The sequence below is a fragment of the Patagioenas fasciata genome, chromosome 7 (genome assembly GCF_037038585.1).
Source record: "Patagioenas fasciata isolate bPatFas1 chromosome 7, bPatFas1.hap1, whole genome shotgun sequence".
In the NCBI taxonomy this organism is placed as follows: domain Eukaryota; kingdom Metazoa; phylum Chordata; class Aves; order Columbiformes; family Columbidae; genus Patagioenas; species Patagioenas fasciata.
In genome coordinates, this window is record NC_092526.1 from 34,524,336 (window position 1) to 34,543,977 (window position 19,642).

A 19,642-nucleotide genomic window follows, 5' to 3' on the forward strand; every position below is an offset into this window, starting at 1 on the left:
ATGAAATTGATGAAGGAAGAAGGGTGGACACAGCTGTACAATGCCCCGCTTTTCTCTGTCCTGCGTCCTTCAGCTGTGATCTCGCACCCAGGCACCTCTGTGAGAAACCTGCCCTTCCTCACTCCTCTGGGACCGGGACAGACCAGCAGTAAATGTAATATTTTTGCTATCAAATAGCCAAGAGGGAGGAGCCACACTCAGGGAGAACTCTCAGCTCTGCACGATGTAGAGCAAGAGGTGAACCTGTGTAAGCACGAGAGACCCACCACACTGAGGACCGTCCCTACACCTGCTTCTACCAAGCATCTACAAAACATCTGCAGATCTCTCCATCTCAATCATAGATTTTGCTACCTGGAAGCATACAGAATACCTAAAAATAATAGAGCTGGCATTAAAAATTATTGGAAAGCATGCTTTCTAGATCAAGCTTTCAAAAATGGGACTGTACATGATGGGAATAGTTTTGGTCTGTAAAAAGGTGTAAGTGCAATTGAGCAAGCATGCACTAAAGACCAAAGCAGATTTGTTATTCTGGACTGTCATTTCCTATCACCGTTCTCCTTTTTGAAGGCGTAATTATCTAAACATGTGGCTTTTAATACTTACAATGCTCATTAACTCAACGTTTGCATGTCTTACCATCCCAGCTTTCACACAAAGGCTTAAGGTACCAGCTCAACGATGCAAAACTATGAAGAACATTGAACATTCAGTTTTTAGGGGGGATAATACTTCCAAAAAAAGATACATTTGCCAAATTTCAGAATTTCTTCTTTGATGATACGTCTCAAAACTCTTTGTACCATGGCTATCTTATTACCATACGCTTATCCAAGGTACCTTTGATACTTAGTTTGATCAGTAAGATAAAAAGATTCTTCAAACTAGATAGGGCCTAGAAAGATGAAATCTTGATCTGTAAAACACAAGGGAATTCTTTATACTTGTTTCCCTGTTGCAGTTTAATAACAGGTAGATATAAAATCACAAGCTTCTCAAGCAGTAAACCTGTAACAACAAATGTGCCCACACACTGATTAGAAGAAAAATCTGGCTTGGAGGTGAAAAACAGCAAATAAACACAAAATTACAAATCATTAAAAAGTATCTACTTAGTTTCCTATTATATTGGAAAAAAAAACCCCCAAACGTGCTAACGTCCAACAATCATTTTCTCTCATTTCCTATTTTCTCATTTCATACTCGCAAAGATAACAAAAGGATCAAAAGAGAGAGTTTTACAACTATTCCTCTAAAAGGTAATAATTTTACATTTACACTGAGAAATAAAACAAAATTATAATTAATAAAAAAGCTTCCTTAACAAGCTGCATTAAAATCACAGTTTCGTTTCCTACGTACACTTTGTTTGGCAGCGAGAGCAAGGCATCCGACAGCAATACAGCCATAATTGTGCGAAAAAAGGACGGTGATATAAATCACCAAAGGTTAATGATCAGGATGTGAACAGAGGGACTTGTTTACAGAAATAGCATGCAATTTAAAATTTACAAGAGATTTAATGCCACTGCTTGGCAATCACTAAAATCAACAGCCCAGAAAACAGTGACATTAAGAAAAATATTACAGTTATAATCATTCCAAAATAAGTCAATTAGTGTTAGGGCATGCGTTTGCGATTACTTGACCCATTTGGTTCGCACTTAAGTGAAGAAAAAAAAAATCCCCCTCCCTTATACCGAGATTACTGAGTTGTGACCTATTTTGCATTCCCTATTTCGCATTCCCTATTTCTTACACCATCCCTCTTACATGCTGTTGGAGATGGTGGCAGAGGTGTATTTTTTTTTCTCTCCTTGCCTGGCTTCCAAGTAATTCTGACCTTTCACATTTGTAATAATAAAAAAAAAAAAAAAAAGGAGGAAGTTTATAATTGTGTTGTTCAAATGAACGGGGAGGGGGGAAATAAAATTCAATGTGCTATTATATAAAAGCCATGACGGCTGTCTTAGGTGGAAAAAAAACAATGTAAGTCAATTTGTGAACTTTGGCACCAGGTGACCTTTAGAAATACAACAATATACAGAATTTACAAGCAAGAGTAGCACATGCAAATGACCCGGCACTGTCTCGCCTTTGGATTAGAGCTGCAAAGAGCATTATGGAGAAGGCTTGCACAAAACAAATTAAGATTGTTACTTAAATGTCACGGCACACTATTGTATTTGGCTACAGATCATTACACCTGATACTAACACTTTTAAAAACTGTAATAACTTGGGAAATATTACATTGAGTGCCCACATGTAGAAAGGGAAAAAATATATATATAAAAAAATAAATAAAAGAAGAAAATGGGTTCCTGAAGTAATTTAAACATCACCACTCCACGACTAGAGGGAAAGGTCAAAATTTAAGTAAGCTGAAAGGAACATGAATGGTAAAATAAAACGCACAAACAAAAAGATGAAAAGACCAACTGGAATGACTCTGCATACACGAGATGAAAGCACGCATGCTTTGGGCAAATCTGATTTCCATGCCCACACTGGGTAAGGGAGAGGTGTAAGGAAGGAGATTTTTGGAGAAGCGGGTTGAAAAAAGGGGTAAGAGAGGAAGTGTTCATCTAAAATGGGTGGGTTTGTTACCTTCGGTGTTGGTGCTGCTGCTGCTGTATATATTTCGCAGGCTACCAACACGGTTTAGTTTCCAAGCTTTGCGTTTGGCTGCATCCAGAGAGCAGAAGGGGAAGAGAAAAAACAAACAAAAGAGAATAAAAATAAAGAAAAAGGAGGAAAAAAATAAATGAAAAGGGGGAGAAAAGAAACATCAAAATAGCATGTGAAGTAAAATACAAGCACAAGCCTGTTAACACGTGAAGAGCTACACACAGAAAATGCACACAGGACTACACAGCCTCTCCAATCCACAGACAATACGGAAAGCCCCTTATCGAGAGTGATTCTTTAAGTCTCTACAACACGACACGATTGGACAAGATTAAAAGGATCTGCTATTGGAATAGACAAAAACAGACCAGTAGAAGTAAAAAAATGCAAGAAGTATTTGTACAGAGGTTACACGACAGACAAAACAGCTACTGTAAAATGGGACTTAATTAATAACAAAACACAGCCAGACAAGAGCTCATTTTGCTCCAAAAGCCTGTATTGATCCCTCAGTGCCTGTAGTTCACCTCTAAAACACCTTTTTACATCATCACCTTTAAAAGCTGAGGTGATGATGTAAATCCTCATAATAAAAAAGCATGTTATTTCTAGTATTGAGCTGAAAGGCATTACTTAATTATTTTGAAAAGTGTGGAATAGACATTGATGTCTGTGGTCCTCCCTTCCTCCACCAGGCAAAGCACTGCAAAAGTGTTTATTTGGAAAGCAAAAAAATAAATGTATATTCTTTATAGAAAAGGCAACACACTTGCTTCATTAGAAATGCACCAAACTTTGAGATTCTCTGAGTTCCTAGCTGCTGTTTTACAACTAGTGGAAAAATATTGCTCAAAAGCCCTCCATTCCTGTGCTCATTAGGAGCAAGAACTTCTTCACGTTCTTTAAAATTGACATGTTTTCCTCAAGACAGAATCCACCATGTGAGAAGTATGTTCAATCAACGATATCTTTAGCCTGAGATCCATCAGACAGGAACCGTATGAAACACCCAAGCACGCCACGGCACTGCTGGTCCCCAACGGCGACTGAAAGAGCAGAGGTGTCCCCTCTTCTTCACCCAGGGACATCCCCACATGGGAGGAGGGAAGCGCATATCTGCTGGAAGTGGTACCTCTATGGGTTTTCCAGTCACAACACCAGCTTACCTAGTCAAGAAATAGGTATGCAGCACCGCTTGGCATGCAACTACTTTGTAAAATCTGGTTTACAGGAGCAGGGAAGAGATCACTGGGGTCAGTGACAAGTGGAAGTGCATCCAGACATCCTCCTGAGCTGCCTTTCTCAGCAGATCACCCATCCCTCCTGCCCACAGATAGCGGAGAGCCTGGAGTTTGGGTTAAGGTTTCTAAAAAGGACAGCATCAGTTACATTATGGTCAACTTCTAAGGCGTGTTTGACAATGGAAGAGTCTTCCACTCCCATTCAGCTCAGTCTGTTATGAAGAAATTAATATGGTAAATCTGGTGTAAAACCATTCTTCCCCTCACCACAGATGCTCCTCACCCTTTAAGATGACACGAACATTGCATAATATAGCAATATCGTGATACAACCATTCTAAAATTTTCCTTTTATAGTTACGAGAGAACTTTTTTAATGCCCCGCAAAACCCAGACCAAACGGCTGTCTCGACAGAAAAGGAACAGTGAAGTGATTCCAATCTTTAACAAAAAGCTCGATCTTCAGTTAAACAGCTAAGGCTGGAAGAGAAATGTCTAAACACCCTAGACTGTTAAGCTATATATGGTTTTAATAAAGCCATCTGTAGGCTTTAATGCTATATACTGAAAAGAAGGACTGGATGTCTGAGTGACACCCTTTAGAATGCATCTTGCTGAAATGAAAATACATAACGTTATCTGGAAGGCTAAGTTAGATCTATCTAAAAAGTGAAGTTCGTCAAATCTAAAAGTATCTTCATTTAGTGCACCCTTCAATACGAAAAAAATTCCTCAGTTTCAAGACCCATTTCACAAGTTCCAGCACCTAGAGAGGCACAATTTCCCAGCAGAAACTTGTTTTTCCTGAAAAACATTTACATATAAATAGACAAAAATCAAGATCCAGCACCCCCCAGAAAGGGAAGACAGTCTCCAGTACACAAACACCCTTTCCCAGTCCCTTTTCATTTTTCACACGTTAATGGCACGTTAGAGCACGGCCGTATGAGCAGGAAGTGAACTCGCAGCCTGGTTTTCTATTAACCTATTGATGAAATAATCCATTTTAATGTGTTAAGTGTCATGCTTTTTCTTCTCTTTAAACAAATGGACTTTTTCCCAGTGATGCTGAGGTCCTGAGACATCCGAGTGCATCCTCTAGCATCGATCAGGCTCCTGCCTCCTTCCTCATGGTGCTCGCGGTCTGTGAGGATTCAATAATATTATCAGCAGCAGGGTTTGGGCAGCGCCAAGCGCAGCCTCCACCGGGTGATTGATGTTTGTGCGAACACCAGGGCCCAGTCTGGTCATCATACCCTGCCTGCCTTCGAAATTACACACCATCTATACATTTTTGTTGCCTACCAACAAGACTTTAACGAGCACTGGAGGTCATTATTTGTCTGGTTTGTCTTTGACTTTTATCCAAGGATATTTAGTCTTTTTGGTCTGGCTTCACTTGGCGGTTCAAAACTTAATTCAACAAAAGCTCTTGTTGCCAACTCTGGATTTATGTATCTATATACACATATATAGAATATACACACTTAAACTCCAACTAGTTCCCAATAAAAAGCTATAAGAAATACTTACTTGCTTATTTCTTATCAAAAAAAGCTCTCTAATTAGAAAGATCTTTAAGGGAGACTGATTTGAAGTATTTTCTAGAAGCCTGCTGTTTTCAAAAAAGTCACTAAGCAGTGTCTCTAACTAGAAATACTAGAAAAACCCAGACAAACACCTCTCAAACATCAAACATCTGGAATGAAGTTAACTATTTCCCAGAAGACTCTGGGTATTTAATTTAGTTTGTACTGAAGCGGCACCTAGTATTCTGCCTAGTATGTTGTGCTACCACAATCTGAATGACTAACGTATTTTAATAATGTTTCAAGAAAATCTTTTATTAACTTTGACACTTGCCCTGATCTCTGGCTTCACTGCTGACAGAAAAACAATGTCTTGCAGCAATCAAAGCAGTGCCCCCATCCTGACCAGCATGTAGACACAGCATAGCAGCACACTTTCTGCTCTAAGCTCATTAACTCCAGAAATTTAGATTGCCAAGATTAAACTCCTACCTTTGCCAGGCAAATTAATTTGTGCATCCTAACACTCAGTCTGGACCAGCACAAGAAGTCATTATCTGTCACCCAATGGCCGAGAGCTCGGCTTTTAACAACCCTGCAAAACAATGTCGGGATCGTTGCAACCTTCAACTCAATGTAAGACATCGTCCAAGCCATTCGTCCTGGTAGCGACCACGGGAAGAAATCACAGTGAACCCCACCATAAAAACTTTAGCTCTTGGAGCCTGAGATTTTTTTTTAAGATGAAGTGTTAAAGTGATTTCTTGAGTTCTTGTGAGGAAGCTGCTTTCAACTGTATCATCTACGACGGGATGCATCACTCGTGTGGCACATATGTACTGGGTACCTTGTTCAGATGTACCCATCAGATTGATTCGTAAGGAGGAAAGAATGATGCGCTTCTATATAACTCTGTCACATGTTACAACAGGCCATATCTATATTATTTTTTTTATTGCAAGAGCTACTCCTTCGGTAGGACAGAGGTCAACAATTGCTCAGTCTGGAAAAATATTTAGCAGCTAGCTGAAAATCTGCATATGCTGTGAAAGAACCACATGCTGTCTAGGCATGTCATATCAGCCCTAGAAATTCATGCACCAGCCTGTGGAGTGAATTTACCCCTCTCAGTAATGTAGAAATTAGAAAATCATTCCCTTCTTCCATCACAACATCACCTGCAGTGCCTGACAATGCCACTCGGTGTTTGGAAAAAAGTAATTCCTGGGTTTGTGTATGCCTGACAAACAAGCAGTCGCTTGCTTGTTTAATCAAGTCATAGAATCACAGAATAATTTCAGTTGGAAGAGACCTTCAGGATCATCGAGTTCAACCATAACCTAACTCTAGCACTAGAGTGCTGTCTAAACTGCCTTTTTTTTTTTTTCTTGTAATCCTAAATTTCCTCATAATTTTTATGGTAATTGAATGATGTGAGTAATTGCGAACTTCTGCTGTGGTAAAACTCTGCAGTTCCTGCATCCAGGAGGAAGGATGGGATGAGCCTGTTTCCCTTCCCATTGAATGGATTATCGTGGGCACATAACCACAGCCTCTCCACAAATCCTCCCATTTCCCTCTTTCACTCCTCCTACTTTACTTATGCAAGATGTTCTTGCAACTTTTACATTTTTAGTCTCACCTTTGTGTTTCAGGGATATCTGCAATGTGGTAGCTCAGACTTGTACCTTGCTACCTCTCCATCTGAACACTAACAAAAATGGTCCAACTCAGTCCAAGAATGTGAGACAAAATACTTGCTATTGTTCATTCAAACCTCACTTATGACTACTTACGAGAAAACAAACAAGCAAATAAAAAAACACCACAAGAATAAAGATTACCCATGTAGAGCCTATGGCCTTAATTTTGCTGCAACAATTCAGAGAAGCCTGGGCCAGGACAGATGTGTCCTGGCGTCAGGAGTTGAGCCTGGCATGCAGCACCCACAAACCCTGCACCGAACTAAGACCTGTCCAGAAAATACACTTTGATCTCTCTTGGAGTTCAGGTAACTGAGGCTCCCACTTCTTTTTGTTTGGTTGGTTTTTTGTTTGTTTTATTTCAAATGTTTTCTGCTTGTTTATTTTTCAAATATACTACTCCCACCAATCTGTCGTTCTGTTTCACCAACCACATGAGGAACATAAGGCTTCCAGATCTACATCCTGGACCTTTAAAAACCCATACAAGCCTGGAAGGGTCAGAAGCGTTTACTACTGTGGGTTTCCTATGAAGAATCATAACAAATGGCTTAAATGAAACACAACTTAGGACACTTGTGGTTTGAAGAGAAGAAATGCTACAGACTGTGCATCACAAATGAAGAGAGGATTTGTGGCTGGTAGAGTACGTAAAAGTGTGGGAGTAGGAGCTATACAGGTTATTTAATGGCTGTAAAAGCCTGAACATCCAAACAATATTGAAAGAGGGCACTAAAAACTGAATCCAAATAGCAGATACCTAAATCTAGCAGGAGATGATTACAGGTTAGGTCTCTGTCCATTCCAGTAAGGCGCGATGATAAAATGGTGGCAACATCTTGCAATTTCAGATGAAGTTCTGGGAGGACATCCAGCTGTAACTTCAGACATGGGCAAGCCTCCGCTGGTTGATGTTTTTGAATACTCTGCTTTATAAGTTAAACTTATACTACTTATAACAAACGTGCTGTATGTAAAATAAGCTTGCTTACATGTTTTAAACGTGTATATCTTAGGGTGAGAATAGTCATGTTGGTATATGAAGAAGAAAACTAGGCTTTAGTATAGCTTTTTGTTAAGATATGGAGTAACTGGGAATCAAATAAAACTAATCACTCCCAATTACCATGTATCTTTGTATTTGTTCAGGCAATAACTTTACATCTGTGGCCAACTCCTTGGAGACAGAATTTCTGTGTTTGCTTTCTTTAATAGGATGCTGTTTATTCTGTGTTAATGAATCTATTTTTCCTATCTAGTTGTGATTAGTTAGGTTAGTAGTACATACATTTACCACCACTACAACCACATACCATTATTTCTAAAAGCAATAGATGTTTTTAGGAAGCACACTTACCCATGTGTGATCTGCGAATACATCTGTTTGACACATGTGAAATGCTCTAAGGATGCTTAAGATACTATACTCAACAGAACACCAGATTAACTTCCTTCAACTTGCTCAAATTCAGTTCTTTATACACTTCCATAAGCAGAAATACGCTTTTATTGTTAGGAGAGCCTTAGTATCTACAGTCTCACCCTAAAAATCTTCCTCCACTGTCACGCTGCAAAACTACAGACGTGTTAATGTCACCTCTGGTCTCTATATGACAGAGTTCTTTGCTGATTAGATAAATAGTTCTCAGATAGCTGATTAAAAAATGATGTAGCTGTTAGGTTGTGTGTCCAAGCCTTGTCAGCCATGTTGGATGTTAAAGTGTGCATGAATTACATCCCTGGAGTGTGCTGAACAGCGCTGATTAAATGAGGCACGCCACAGCCCTCAGCATCAATTATCAGAAATAATAGGATCTTTTCACCTACGCTGGAGGAAGGGGGCTGGGGATGGAGTTGCTGTGCCACTCACTTCTCAGAACATCTCGTAACCCGTGCAAAACAAATAATGCTGTCCATTCACCTAAGGACGTTTGTTTATTTATTGTTATTGTGCAACAATTAAAAGACGGAGAAGATCTATGAGGAAAAACCTGCTTCCACAGCTTGGGCCAGGGGAACATTTTTCATATAATACCTGTGCAACATCTACCTAGAAAAATAGTGGAATATAGGATCTAGATGAGAGGCAAACTTGAGCATTGGAGGGTTATCTAAGGATGAACTCTGGGATCATGTAGTTGCCACTCCATGGGGAAAGGATTCTGCCCTCAAACCTCCTCCTGCTCTTGTTCAACTCACTCTGCATCACACGTGGCTTCATCTGGGGCTCTTAAATGGCAGATCGGGGATTCTTCTTTCTCGCTGGTCAGCAGAGCAGTGATTTGCCTGACAGGACCACATTCTTCCATAAGAGGCTTGAAATTATCACATTAAAATGCAACCCCTGAGATTCTTACACCATGTAAACTTCTTTCTTTGATGGTGAAGGGGTTTGACACTAACTATTTTACGCCATGTGGAAGCATTAATGACAAAAATTCCTCAAAAGGGGTTAAAAAATTACCATGATTATATAATACATGACATTCAGAAAGTAAAATAATCTGGATACATTGTGTTTCTATATCTGACCAACACTAATTTTTTAAAACAAACTCAAGCACAAAACGCAAGAATCTAATAAATAAGGATCTCATAAACATATAGACTACTTTTCCATAGCGCATAAAAAAATGAATACAGCAAATCTATTGAACGGAATTCCCAAAGGAAACCACCTTTGAACACTTGAACTCGACTCTAAAGTTTCCAAACACTTCTGTTCAGTGCACTGGTGTTAATAGGATCTATGTGCCAACAGACCAAAAAAATGGAGCTAAAATACAGAAGATCTAATCACTGCCACTTACTCCTTAAACATTTGATGATAGCAGCCTTTAATAATCCTCACTAGAATACTCAGAAAAACAAGCTGTTGGGCATAAAAGAAAATTACTAAAAGCGCTGAGTTACAAAAGCTACTAACCCAAACCCAAGTAAAATTTTACTTCTGATTAAAAAGAAATAAATAAAAATCTTCTCTCTGAAACTGAAATCCTTTCCAGTGCTCTATTTTAAACCCACAAAACACTGTAAAAGTAATACTTCAAATCATATTAATAGTTAATTACGTTTGGCTTCAATTCAGCTTTGAACATTCCAAATGAAGGAAAAAAATGAAAACACATTCATACTTCTACTCATGACAAGGGAAAAATTAACTTTAATGAAACATTTCTGAAAAATGTTTTTCATTTTTTTTTTTCCTGTAACATTTCTCCACTGAAACTTCTGCAGTCGGTAGAGGACCCACTAAACTATTTCAGTGTATTTCCAATACACTATAAACATACAAGATTCAAATCGACAAAAGTAAATGTTAATTGGAAACATTTTTCTCAGTTTTTCATTATCTGAAGCAGAAAATTATGGGTCTTTTATACACACACAAAAATCCTTTTCAACCACCTAGAAAAATTGTCTTTTAATAAAAGCTTTAAATTATACTATCATATTTCAAAGGCAACGAACAGTTAAAGCAGCTAATCAAAGGTATAATTATTTAATGACTACTACTCATGCTATCTAACAGGGCCATAATTGCTTGGCTGTGATCACTAGACCACCAGTTTCAATACTGGAAAACAAGTACTTTGCTTGTAACATTTGATCGACCAATTTCTAAGGTTAGTTTCTCCAATTGGGTTGGCTTCACAAAGCTGAGTTATTATGGAATTAGAGAATTAGTTTGTCACCCCACCTCCATTTTTTTGTACACATTTGTGCTAAAAAAAAAAAAAAATCAAGGCAAAACCAAAAAAACCCTGCAGAGGTAAACAAAGTATTTCCCTGACGAAACGTGATTTGTCAAAATCATCACTGATTTCTTTCACTTTTAATGCCTCATCACAATTTTCTGTAAACCCCAGCTATCCCCACTTTAGTAATTCAAGTGTAAAAACCACCCAAAATGTGCTTATTAAAAATTACATATTTATCTTGATTACATTTTAGTATTTATTGTGCATATGAATCTGCTCCAGATACATGAAATAGCACGTAAGCAGGCCTTTCGACTCTGTACCATTGTTTTTATCCTGTCTTTTACAACTGGAAATATGAGAAACATAACTTAGCATCATCATGTATTAATTTCCAGAGCTATCCCGAAGCTAAGCAACTGTACAGTGTGTGTTAGCTTATTTTTGGTTTAGTTACAAAGCACTTATGGAAAAGCTGTTTGTTTCATTTTATCTCAGCATCAAATGCTAAATATGAACTACTGCTATTACACTCCTTTTATCACTTCTTTTTTTTTTTTACACAATTAGATTTGATACATGATATTGGGCCCCCTGGAATTTCAAAGATATTTGAATTCCTATCCAATTATCTAATCAACATCTTGATTTCAAGATCAGTCTCACACTTATAATTAGTATCATTGGAGCTCAAGTGTCACCACCACCTGGGACGTCACTCTCAAAACCAGACACGGCGAGGAATCCACTCTCCTCAACTCAAAATGGACACTAACCAAGACTTTTTCACGCCACTACACCTGGCTAGAATTCCGTCAACAACCTCTTTTTGATGTGACATCAAAACCGCTTGGCTTTTGAGATCCTGACTGGCAAGGTTGCCATTATATCATGTAAAAGGCACCACCATTAAAAATAACCCAATGTATTTCTAAGAAAAGCAGGAAAAAGCATCACACAGTATGGCTGAAGAGGAAGCAAGAGTGTGGGGGAAGTATCTGGGACATATAAGAGAGGAGCAAGACTGGGACATATGGGGGACGTGTGTTATTGCCACCATCCTACTTTACTTCTGCTGCTTAGGCACAGCACTGACTCAGTGACAGAAGACAACGCTTCCGTGCTTACCCCATGGAGAACCACTGCTTTCATGGCATGCTGGATTTATTCCTGTTTCCAACCATCAGTTTCATCTATGGATACGGAGACGACAATCTTGCCCGTTACAGACTGATAAACAAGGAGCGTTTAAATCCATTAACCGAAGTCGTGTTTTTCTGTATCCTTCTCTCTTTGAACAGAAAACAGCCACATTTTGTGGATAGCGTGAGCAATTATTGTCAAGAAAACAGTTACGAAACAACAGAAATTGCTGTTTCTGCTCAAAGTAGTTATATTCTCACTGCTCACTTTTAAAAGATACACTCCGTGCAGACAAGTATTTGGCCACTGCTTTTTCACAAAATTCCTCTTCCAATGTATATATAGGTGTCAGAGTCAAAATACTACTAACTACAAATAAAATACACTACAATAAAGTAGTATTGTTGGGCTGAATTAAAGCAAAAAAGAGCGCATTTATTTTCTCATGTGGTGGAACAGCCATAACTTGTTTGAAGATAAAACATATTTATGTACGAAGTAGGATGGGAAGGTGCTCTCTGCGTGATCAAAGTGTTTCACAGCAACTTCTATCAAGGTAACTCACAAGAAACAAACCAAAGCTGAGCCAGTAAACAGGCACCTGGGAACATCAATATTCTCGTAATTCTTACAGTTCTCATTTCCTTGAGATTTTTTTTGTAGACATAGGTGATGAAGAGTTAGCTTTTCTGAAGACCTGGATATATTGCTCACCTTGGATTAATTTTGTTCAGAATTTAACAAAATGATCGTAAAATGCTAAAGAACACTTTCCATGACCCTCATTGTTATCAAAGGTGGCATATATGTCATCTAAGAAGTTCTTTTAAGATAGCATAATGCTACATTAGGCATTAGAGTCACTTTGTTAGTTCCATCTTACTTCGAAATGTAGAACGATTATGAAATTGAATAGAAATCAGAATTTCATTCCTACCACCTCCCATTTTTCTCATGTTTAATCCATACCATCCACACTACTGTGAAACGTAAGCTCACACTATGCAAACAAAAACTTAGATAAAAAGCACAGCTCTGTAAGATTTCACAAGTATTTTCCTCTTCTGCAATAGCAACTGCTGTCTGTATCAGCTCCTAATGATTGTTAGACAGCAAAATTGTAAAGCACAGGCAAGATAACTTCGCCAGAATATTTAAAGCTCCCTCAACAGCACAAGCAAGTTCAAGTCATGCCAAACAACACCTTTTGCTATCATTTTAGAAAGGGTTATCCATATGGTGTATTAGAAATGGGCTTATCTGAAGTGGTTCCATCCTTCACAAAACGCCACCCCATGATCCAGGCTCATTAGCAGTTTGCCCTCCAGCATGGTGAGCGGTGACGGGCACAGCTGAGGAACACGCACACACGCACAAACCTCTTTTGTTTGTTCTTGGGGAATCACGTCCATATGTGAGCAGACACAGCACTATCCACTGGAGCTACACATAACATGAATTCTTTGTTAATTTTCCTCACTTGTAAAAATAAGCATGAGACAATCTGCCAGTATTTGGTGTTTAATAGTTTAGCACGTTACCCTGCTTGTGATGCAACTTCCCACATTAGTATAGAGATTCCTCACTGGAGAGATTCTAGTTGTAGAGATTTACTGTGTCGATGACTTTTCCTACAAAGTACTAAGCCAGCTATAACAATTATTTCTCTATAAACCCGAACATTCATGCTGAAACAGGAAGGTCCCCATCTCCCCTTCTGCTTGAGCTTCTACATGTACTGACACCATAAGGAGGAGACTTCCAGCATGTAATCCTCCACAGAGTCATCAGAAGATACTGAAGAATCTAGTCCAGGTGCTTTCTGCACGCTCAACTGTAAACATGTAAATAATAGAGCAAAGAAAGGAAAGATAGCCTGACTGTCAAACCAAAAACGGAGGAGAAAACAAATTAGCACCGAAGCTTGCACAGACCTTGCTCTCTACAACTACCTGACAGGAGGTTGTAGCATGGAGGGGGTTGGTCTCTTCTCCCAGGCAAAGTGACAGGACAAGAGGAAACAGCCTCAAGTTGCACCAGGGGAGGTTTAGATTGGGTATGAGAAACAATTTCTTCCCAAGAAAGGGTTATCGGGCATTGGAACAGGCTGACCAGGGCAGTGGTGAAGTCACCATCCCTGAAGGGGTTTAACAGACATGTAGATGAGGTTCTTAGCGACATGGCTTAGTGGTGGACTTGGCAGTGCTGGGTTACCGTCTGGACTTGATGATCTTTCAGGTCTTTTCCAACCAAAATGATTCTATTCCCGTGCTCCATTAGAAAACACAGACCCACAGATGTTGGGTCCTATGCTGCACAGAGGACAACCTGAGGCACAGAAGGTTTGTTGGAGCTATGAATTAAGTAGTTCCTATCTAGTAGCACACCCACAACAATTGCACTCAGGTGTACTAGCAGTAAATCTATTAATTTACATTTTAGGACTCCACAAAGCCTGCCAAATTAAATAGCTAGCTCAAAGTTCCCAGCTCAAAAAGGGCAATGGGACAAAGAACTATGGACCTTTCATAAGTAGTCTATGGATTAACCAACTTAACTTCCAAAACTCGCTGCTCAATGAATGGTTACTACAGTGACCTGCAACAGAGCCTGAAGATCTCCATCTCTTTGGACAGGGGTTCTTAACTCCAATCTCTTCCTACAGAGGAAGTATTAAGACTCTTCCATTTTAAACCTACGGTGGGAACAGAAAAATTCCTTCCAACAGGAGATTCAACATTTTGTCTCTTCTCCATAGATTGCATCTGGATTTCAGAGGGCTTCACATGCAGGAAGCTACTGTTCTCCATATTTGTATCGGATGAGGCTTCTCAGATCTACTGAAAGTTGTTCATTCGAACCTAACCAGTGAAAAAATGTAAAAATCATAAATTGAAGACATTCTTGATGTGCTATGACTCAGCATCTGCCCAGAAACTGTTTTGAAAAAAATCCAATAAGATCAGGGTTAACTTCTGTAGCTGCTCTTATACAAAGGTTATCATTCCTGTAATGTGACTTTTTTCAAAAGCTGCAGTTGCAGAAAATCCCTGGGGAGATGCTATGATTAGCTTTAGAATGAAGATGTTGGAAAAAGTAGGATGCAATTTTATATTTGCATATTTAAAATACTGCACATTTTGTCAGGGCATACACAAACACCACACGGCTGCGTGATAAAGCAAAACTGGGAGGCTCAACAAATTAAGAGACTCACGTCTAAGTTGTGCTGCCTTTCATCTTTCAGTAAAACACTGAATAAAACTGCATTTTGCCTGGAAAGATCAACATTAAATCTTGCATTTACATCAAACGCTAGTGTCAAAGGCTTCCTTACTAGCCCAAGCTCGGAGTTGTTAACTACTAAATGGCTTAAATGACAATGGCTGTTACTAATCGCTTATTGAATAATGAAAGTGACACAACTGATAAAAGGTTTCAATCCTGGACAAAAAAGATTTATAGTATTTCACTCTACTGGCACTGTTATTTGTTTGACAAATGGTTGGACAGACACCAGTTAATCTCTGCACACCTCCAACTCTGATGTGGCAGCTTCTGCCGGAGCAGTCAAATAATCAAGAACAGCTAACAACACAGCCACGCTGTTGCGAGGGGCTGAATGCTGGTATTTTATCAAGGCTGATCCCCAAATCAATTTACGCAATGGATTTTTTTTTTTTCGGTGGGGGGAAGGAGAGCATGGCAAGAACGAGGAGGAGTATCATACAAATGGGAAGCCGCAGCTTGCGGATAGGTAGATTGGCCACACTCTTCTAGCGCAGAAATGAAATCATCAATACAACTAAGGCATTAATGATTTCAGAAAGCTCAGTACAGTTTATAGATTTTTCTTGATGGCAAAATCCAAACTGCAGCATCACACAGAGCTGTCAAGGCTGTTCTGTTGTCACATAATATCACATTGCCTGCTGTGTTCTGCAATCCCCATTTTCCCCTCTGATGGGAGAGAGGGATGTGGCTGCTTTTGAGGCAGTATGAGACTGGATTTCCCCCCACTCCTTGAGAAATGAATGGACCTTTATGTTTATAAGCTGTCCATCAATAGTAGCTTTATCTTATTGGTTGTATTGGTATCATCCTACTTCCTGTAGATGTCAAACGTGTTTTATCAAGCCCGTCTTTCAAAAGCAGCAAAGCCCTCTGAGTGCTGGGCTTCCCTGAGTTCACCTACTCTTGGTATTACTTTTCAAGTTTGCACCCCAAAGTTTTAATTTTTCATATTAAAAAAAAGAACTTCTATTTGATGAGGAAAACCACCTTATTGAAAGAAAAACAACATGCACAGGGAGAATTCCAGTTTTGCCAACTGAACAAAGTGACAAACCAGAAATTTTTATATGCATGCAATTCACACGTACTTTGCCATAGCTCACACCTTGCAAATGATTAACTAAGACCCCAACCGAATCCCTTTAGACTTAGAAGTAGTTTCACATACCATGATGGTTTTAAGATTATTACTTCCCTATCTCATTTTGCTATTAAAAACTTATGTATAAAATAAACAGCTTTTCATCACTTAACAATCTCCCACAAGAGATTTAAACAACTCTGTTACTCTACCAATGAAAATTATTTTCTGACCATAACACATATCAGCTTTCCCAATATTTTGCACAGGACCAATGTGAGGTTAAATAATACATAGATTCTTCAGGATCACTTCCTTCTTTGCAGCTACAAGTGTAAGATCCATTTTTTTTCCAGCTCTCTGAAACATTCCCAGGGCTACAAGATCCCTTCAAAATTATGTGACAGTTGATTAGAAAGCTCTTAAGTCAACTTTGTAGTACTCCTGACCACAGCTAATCCGGTTGTGCAGATATAAATAAAATGAACGCCATAGCTGATGTTTACCTGTTGCATAAATGTGTAGAAGAAGGACAAATTTAAGGTAAGATGAATCCTGATTTTTCCCCCATGACAGAAACTTTCTTGCTTTTTCTTTTGAAATCAGGATTAATTATTTTAGACTTCTGTCAAGCATTAGAATCATATCATGGCTAGAATTTATTTTTTGCTGATAAATTTAAGAAATTCCTCTTTCATCAATCGTACAGACAGACCTCACATACTACAGAGCATGAATTCTTTCCAATATCTCTGATTTCCTTTATCAACCATTCATATTTTCTATCTACTGACTCATACTCATTGCCATCACCTTCACTATCCTTCCCACTGCCACTTTCTTACATTGTTTCCTCCACTTCTCACTGCTAATCATAAAGCCTTTTAAAATACAAGCATGCTTTTGAGTGGAGAACCATAGGTCTTTTGCACTTAATCTTTCCTAAACATTTTCAAATTATTCACATAATTATGTTTAACCTCTCTTCCCACACAAATTCTCTCATCATTGCTCATGGTCATAGAAAATAAGCCCGTTAAAAGCTTTGAGTTTGTGTACATATGTATGTATTAATTAAGAGAACTATTCTGTGCTTGTACAAGACAGAGGAATCAGGTTTGTTTTGTGCTGTACAAATCTCAAGTTCGAGCACAACCCTTATTGCCCAGGTGGAGTGGGACTAATGACATTTAATTATTTACTCTGCATCTCCCAGGCCTCGTAAAGTATTAGCATGACCCTGCTGTATTCTTCTAACCCATCAATCAGCTCTCTAAAAGAAAGCAGAGGCTCTCACCCTTCCACGTGGAGTTAACATGTAGGTAGTTGCAGTAATTGAAGGCACAGAAAAACCACAACACATAATAGTACGCGATTACTGTCAAAACACCGTGCAATCAAATACAATAAAGGTTGGTGGACTGGCAGATTCTTGTATTGGGCATATCTGCATGTGTGCACAAGCTAAGGGCTGCTTGCGTGGTGGGCAAGATCAAATGGGTTTGATAAAGACACTAAGCATGAAAAACAAAGCAAAAGTAAGGGGCTATCATAGGTAATACAAAGCCTGCTCATGAAAAATATCAGAGCTGTCAACCAGCCACTGATCTGCTGGGTTCCCTCCAGAGTGATAAAGACACGTTTTCCCCAGGTAAGATGTAACATCACCGAGAAGATACAAAATCCTTAAAAATCCTGTAAGCAATACAGTCAGCTCTTCCTGCTTGCAATGGGAATACGCTGGTTGTACTGAAAACTCATGAGTAATTGATTTAAGCTCTTGGGTTAGTATAACTGGGAAAGAGGAGAACCTCACCCTACTGATTGATCTAGCGTAGACCTGACTGGAAAGCAGTTTTAGCCAAAAAGTGGAAGGGAAATAATGAAACCTGTCCCCAGAGACATACAGCTGAGATATAAACAGCGATTTAAAGGGAAATTTTCCTAGTAAATCTCTCAGCTTTTCCAGAGCTCTCATTTCAACCTAGTCCATTCCTCCCACCCCCTTGCAAAAGTGGCTGGACTTGTGACTTGTGTTAATATTACAGAGGCTGCATGGCATCTGGCAGTACCTTTTACTTGCAGATAAAAAACTCCATCTCTTCTTTCCCTGAAGCTTTTTAAAAGCAAAAAAGGGGATAATATATATATATATATTTTCTTTAATTTCAGATTTGTCCATCAAAATCTCAGGTTTCAGCATACTACGCTGGTTGATATGTTAGGAGAGACCTACAATGCTCTGAAAAATGAGTACCTGGTGGGGACTAAGACCTAGGAGGTGACAATTCCTAGATGTTGAACATGGCATTGTCCTTGAAATGACAAAACCTTTCTGTACCTTGCAGGGTCTCTGCGACCTACTTCGCTCCGGAAGGATAACTGGAATGAACAAGAATCTTTTCCTCTTAACGCACCGTGGAGTTAAGTTTCTTGTATATATTCAATGTCCTCCTACAAGCAGGACCAAAGCACAGAACAATTTTCACAAGCAGAGACTCAAAGAGATCAATGCGCTGGCTCCTGCATCGCTCAGAAAATCATTTTGGATTTTATTCTGGCTCTGTTCGGGCTCTGGGGGACAGTTTATGTCAATCTTTTCTTCTTTTTTTCAAAAGTGTTGTAGGTTAAACTTTGCACCTAACAACCTTGACAGCACCCCTTTACACTTTTTAGACGAGCCATTGAGTAGCATTATGACAAATTATGGGATCTGATGATATGTAACGAGAACATCCCCTCCAAAGGCTGTGGAAGAAAAAAAAAAAGGCCAAGAGAAATATTTCTGGCAAAAAAATAACCTTTTTCCTCTTCATTTGTATAAGGAATTGCAGACGGTAAAATACTACAATTAACCATGATGTAGGGTTTCCTTCTATGAGTATTCACTTAAGACAGCATGTAGAAGACACAAACTCTTATTTTGCTTGTGGAGTTATATAGACAACATGTGAAAGCCTTTGAAAATCATCTTATTAAGATGCAAAGTTGCCTTTACATAGTATTTCCTGCACTTCCTCATTACCATTCTTCATTACAGAAATAATCTCTATGAAAGTAATGTTTCTATTGCCATCGACCTACTCCTGTCTTTATCGGCTGAAGGCAACAGTCTGCTGGCTGTGATGCCAACTACCTGGTGCAGAAGCTGTTGGGATATTTTGTAGGCAAAGACAAAGCAGAGTGCATTATCAATAGATTATTTACACATATTTTCTAAGTGTCATCTGCTGTTCACCTGGGAATAGCTTCTTAATAACATTCATAAAGAAAAAACCTATGAACTATATTGATATTTTTATTACTAAAGGCAGCAG

The 19,642-nt window shown here is 38.9% G+C and overlaps 1 protein-coding gene across 12 annotated transcripts in view; it reads right to left on the reverse strand.

Annotated features, from left to right (window-relative positions):
- Positions 1–19,642, reverse strand: part of AGAP1 (ArfGAP with GTPase domain, ankyrin repeat and PH domain 1) — a 374,152-nt gene that overhangs the window by 59,394 nt on the left and 295,116 nt on the right. For 7 of the 12 annotated variants that reach the window (XM_071811326.1, XM_071811327.1, XM_071811325.1 and 4 more), the window contains one exon: positions 2,613–2,690. The exons of the other annotated variants lie outside the window; for them this stretch is intronic. In XM_071811326.1, the coding sequence (XP_071667427.1) occupies positions 2,613–2,690 (78 nt within the window). The remainder of the gene's footprint in view (positions 1–2,612; positions 2,691–19,642) is intronic. 12 annotated transcript variants of the gene reach the window in all.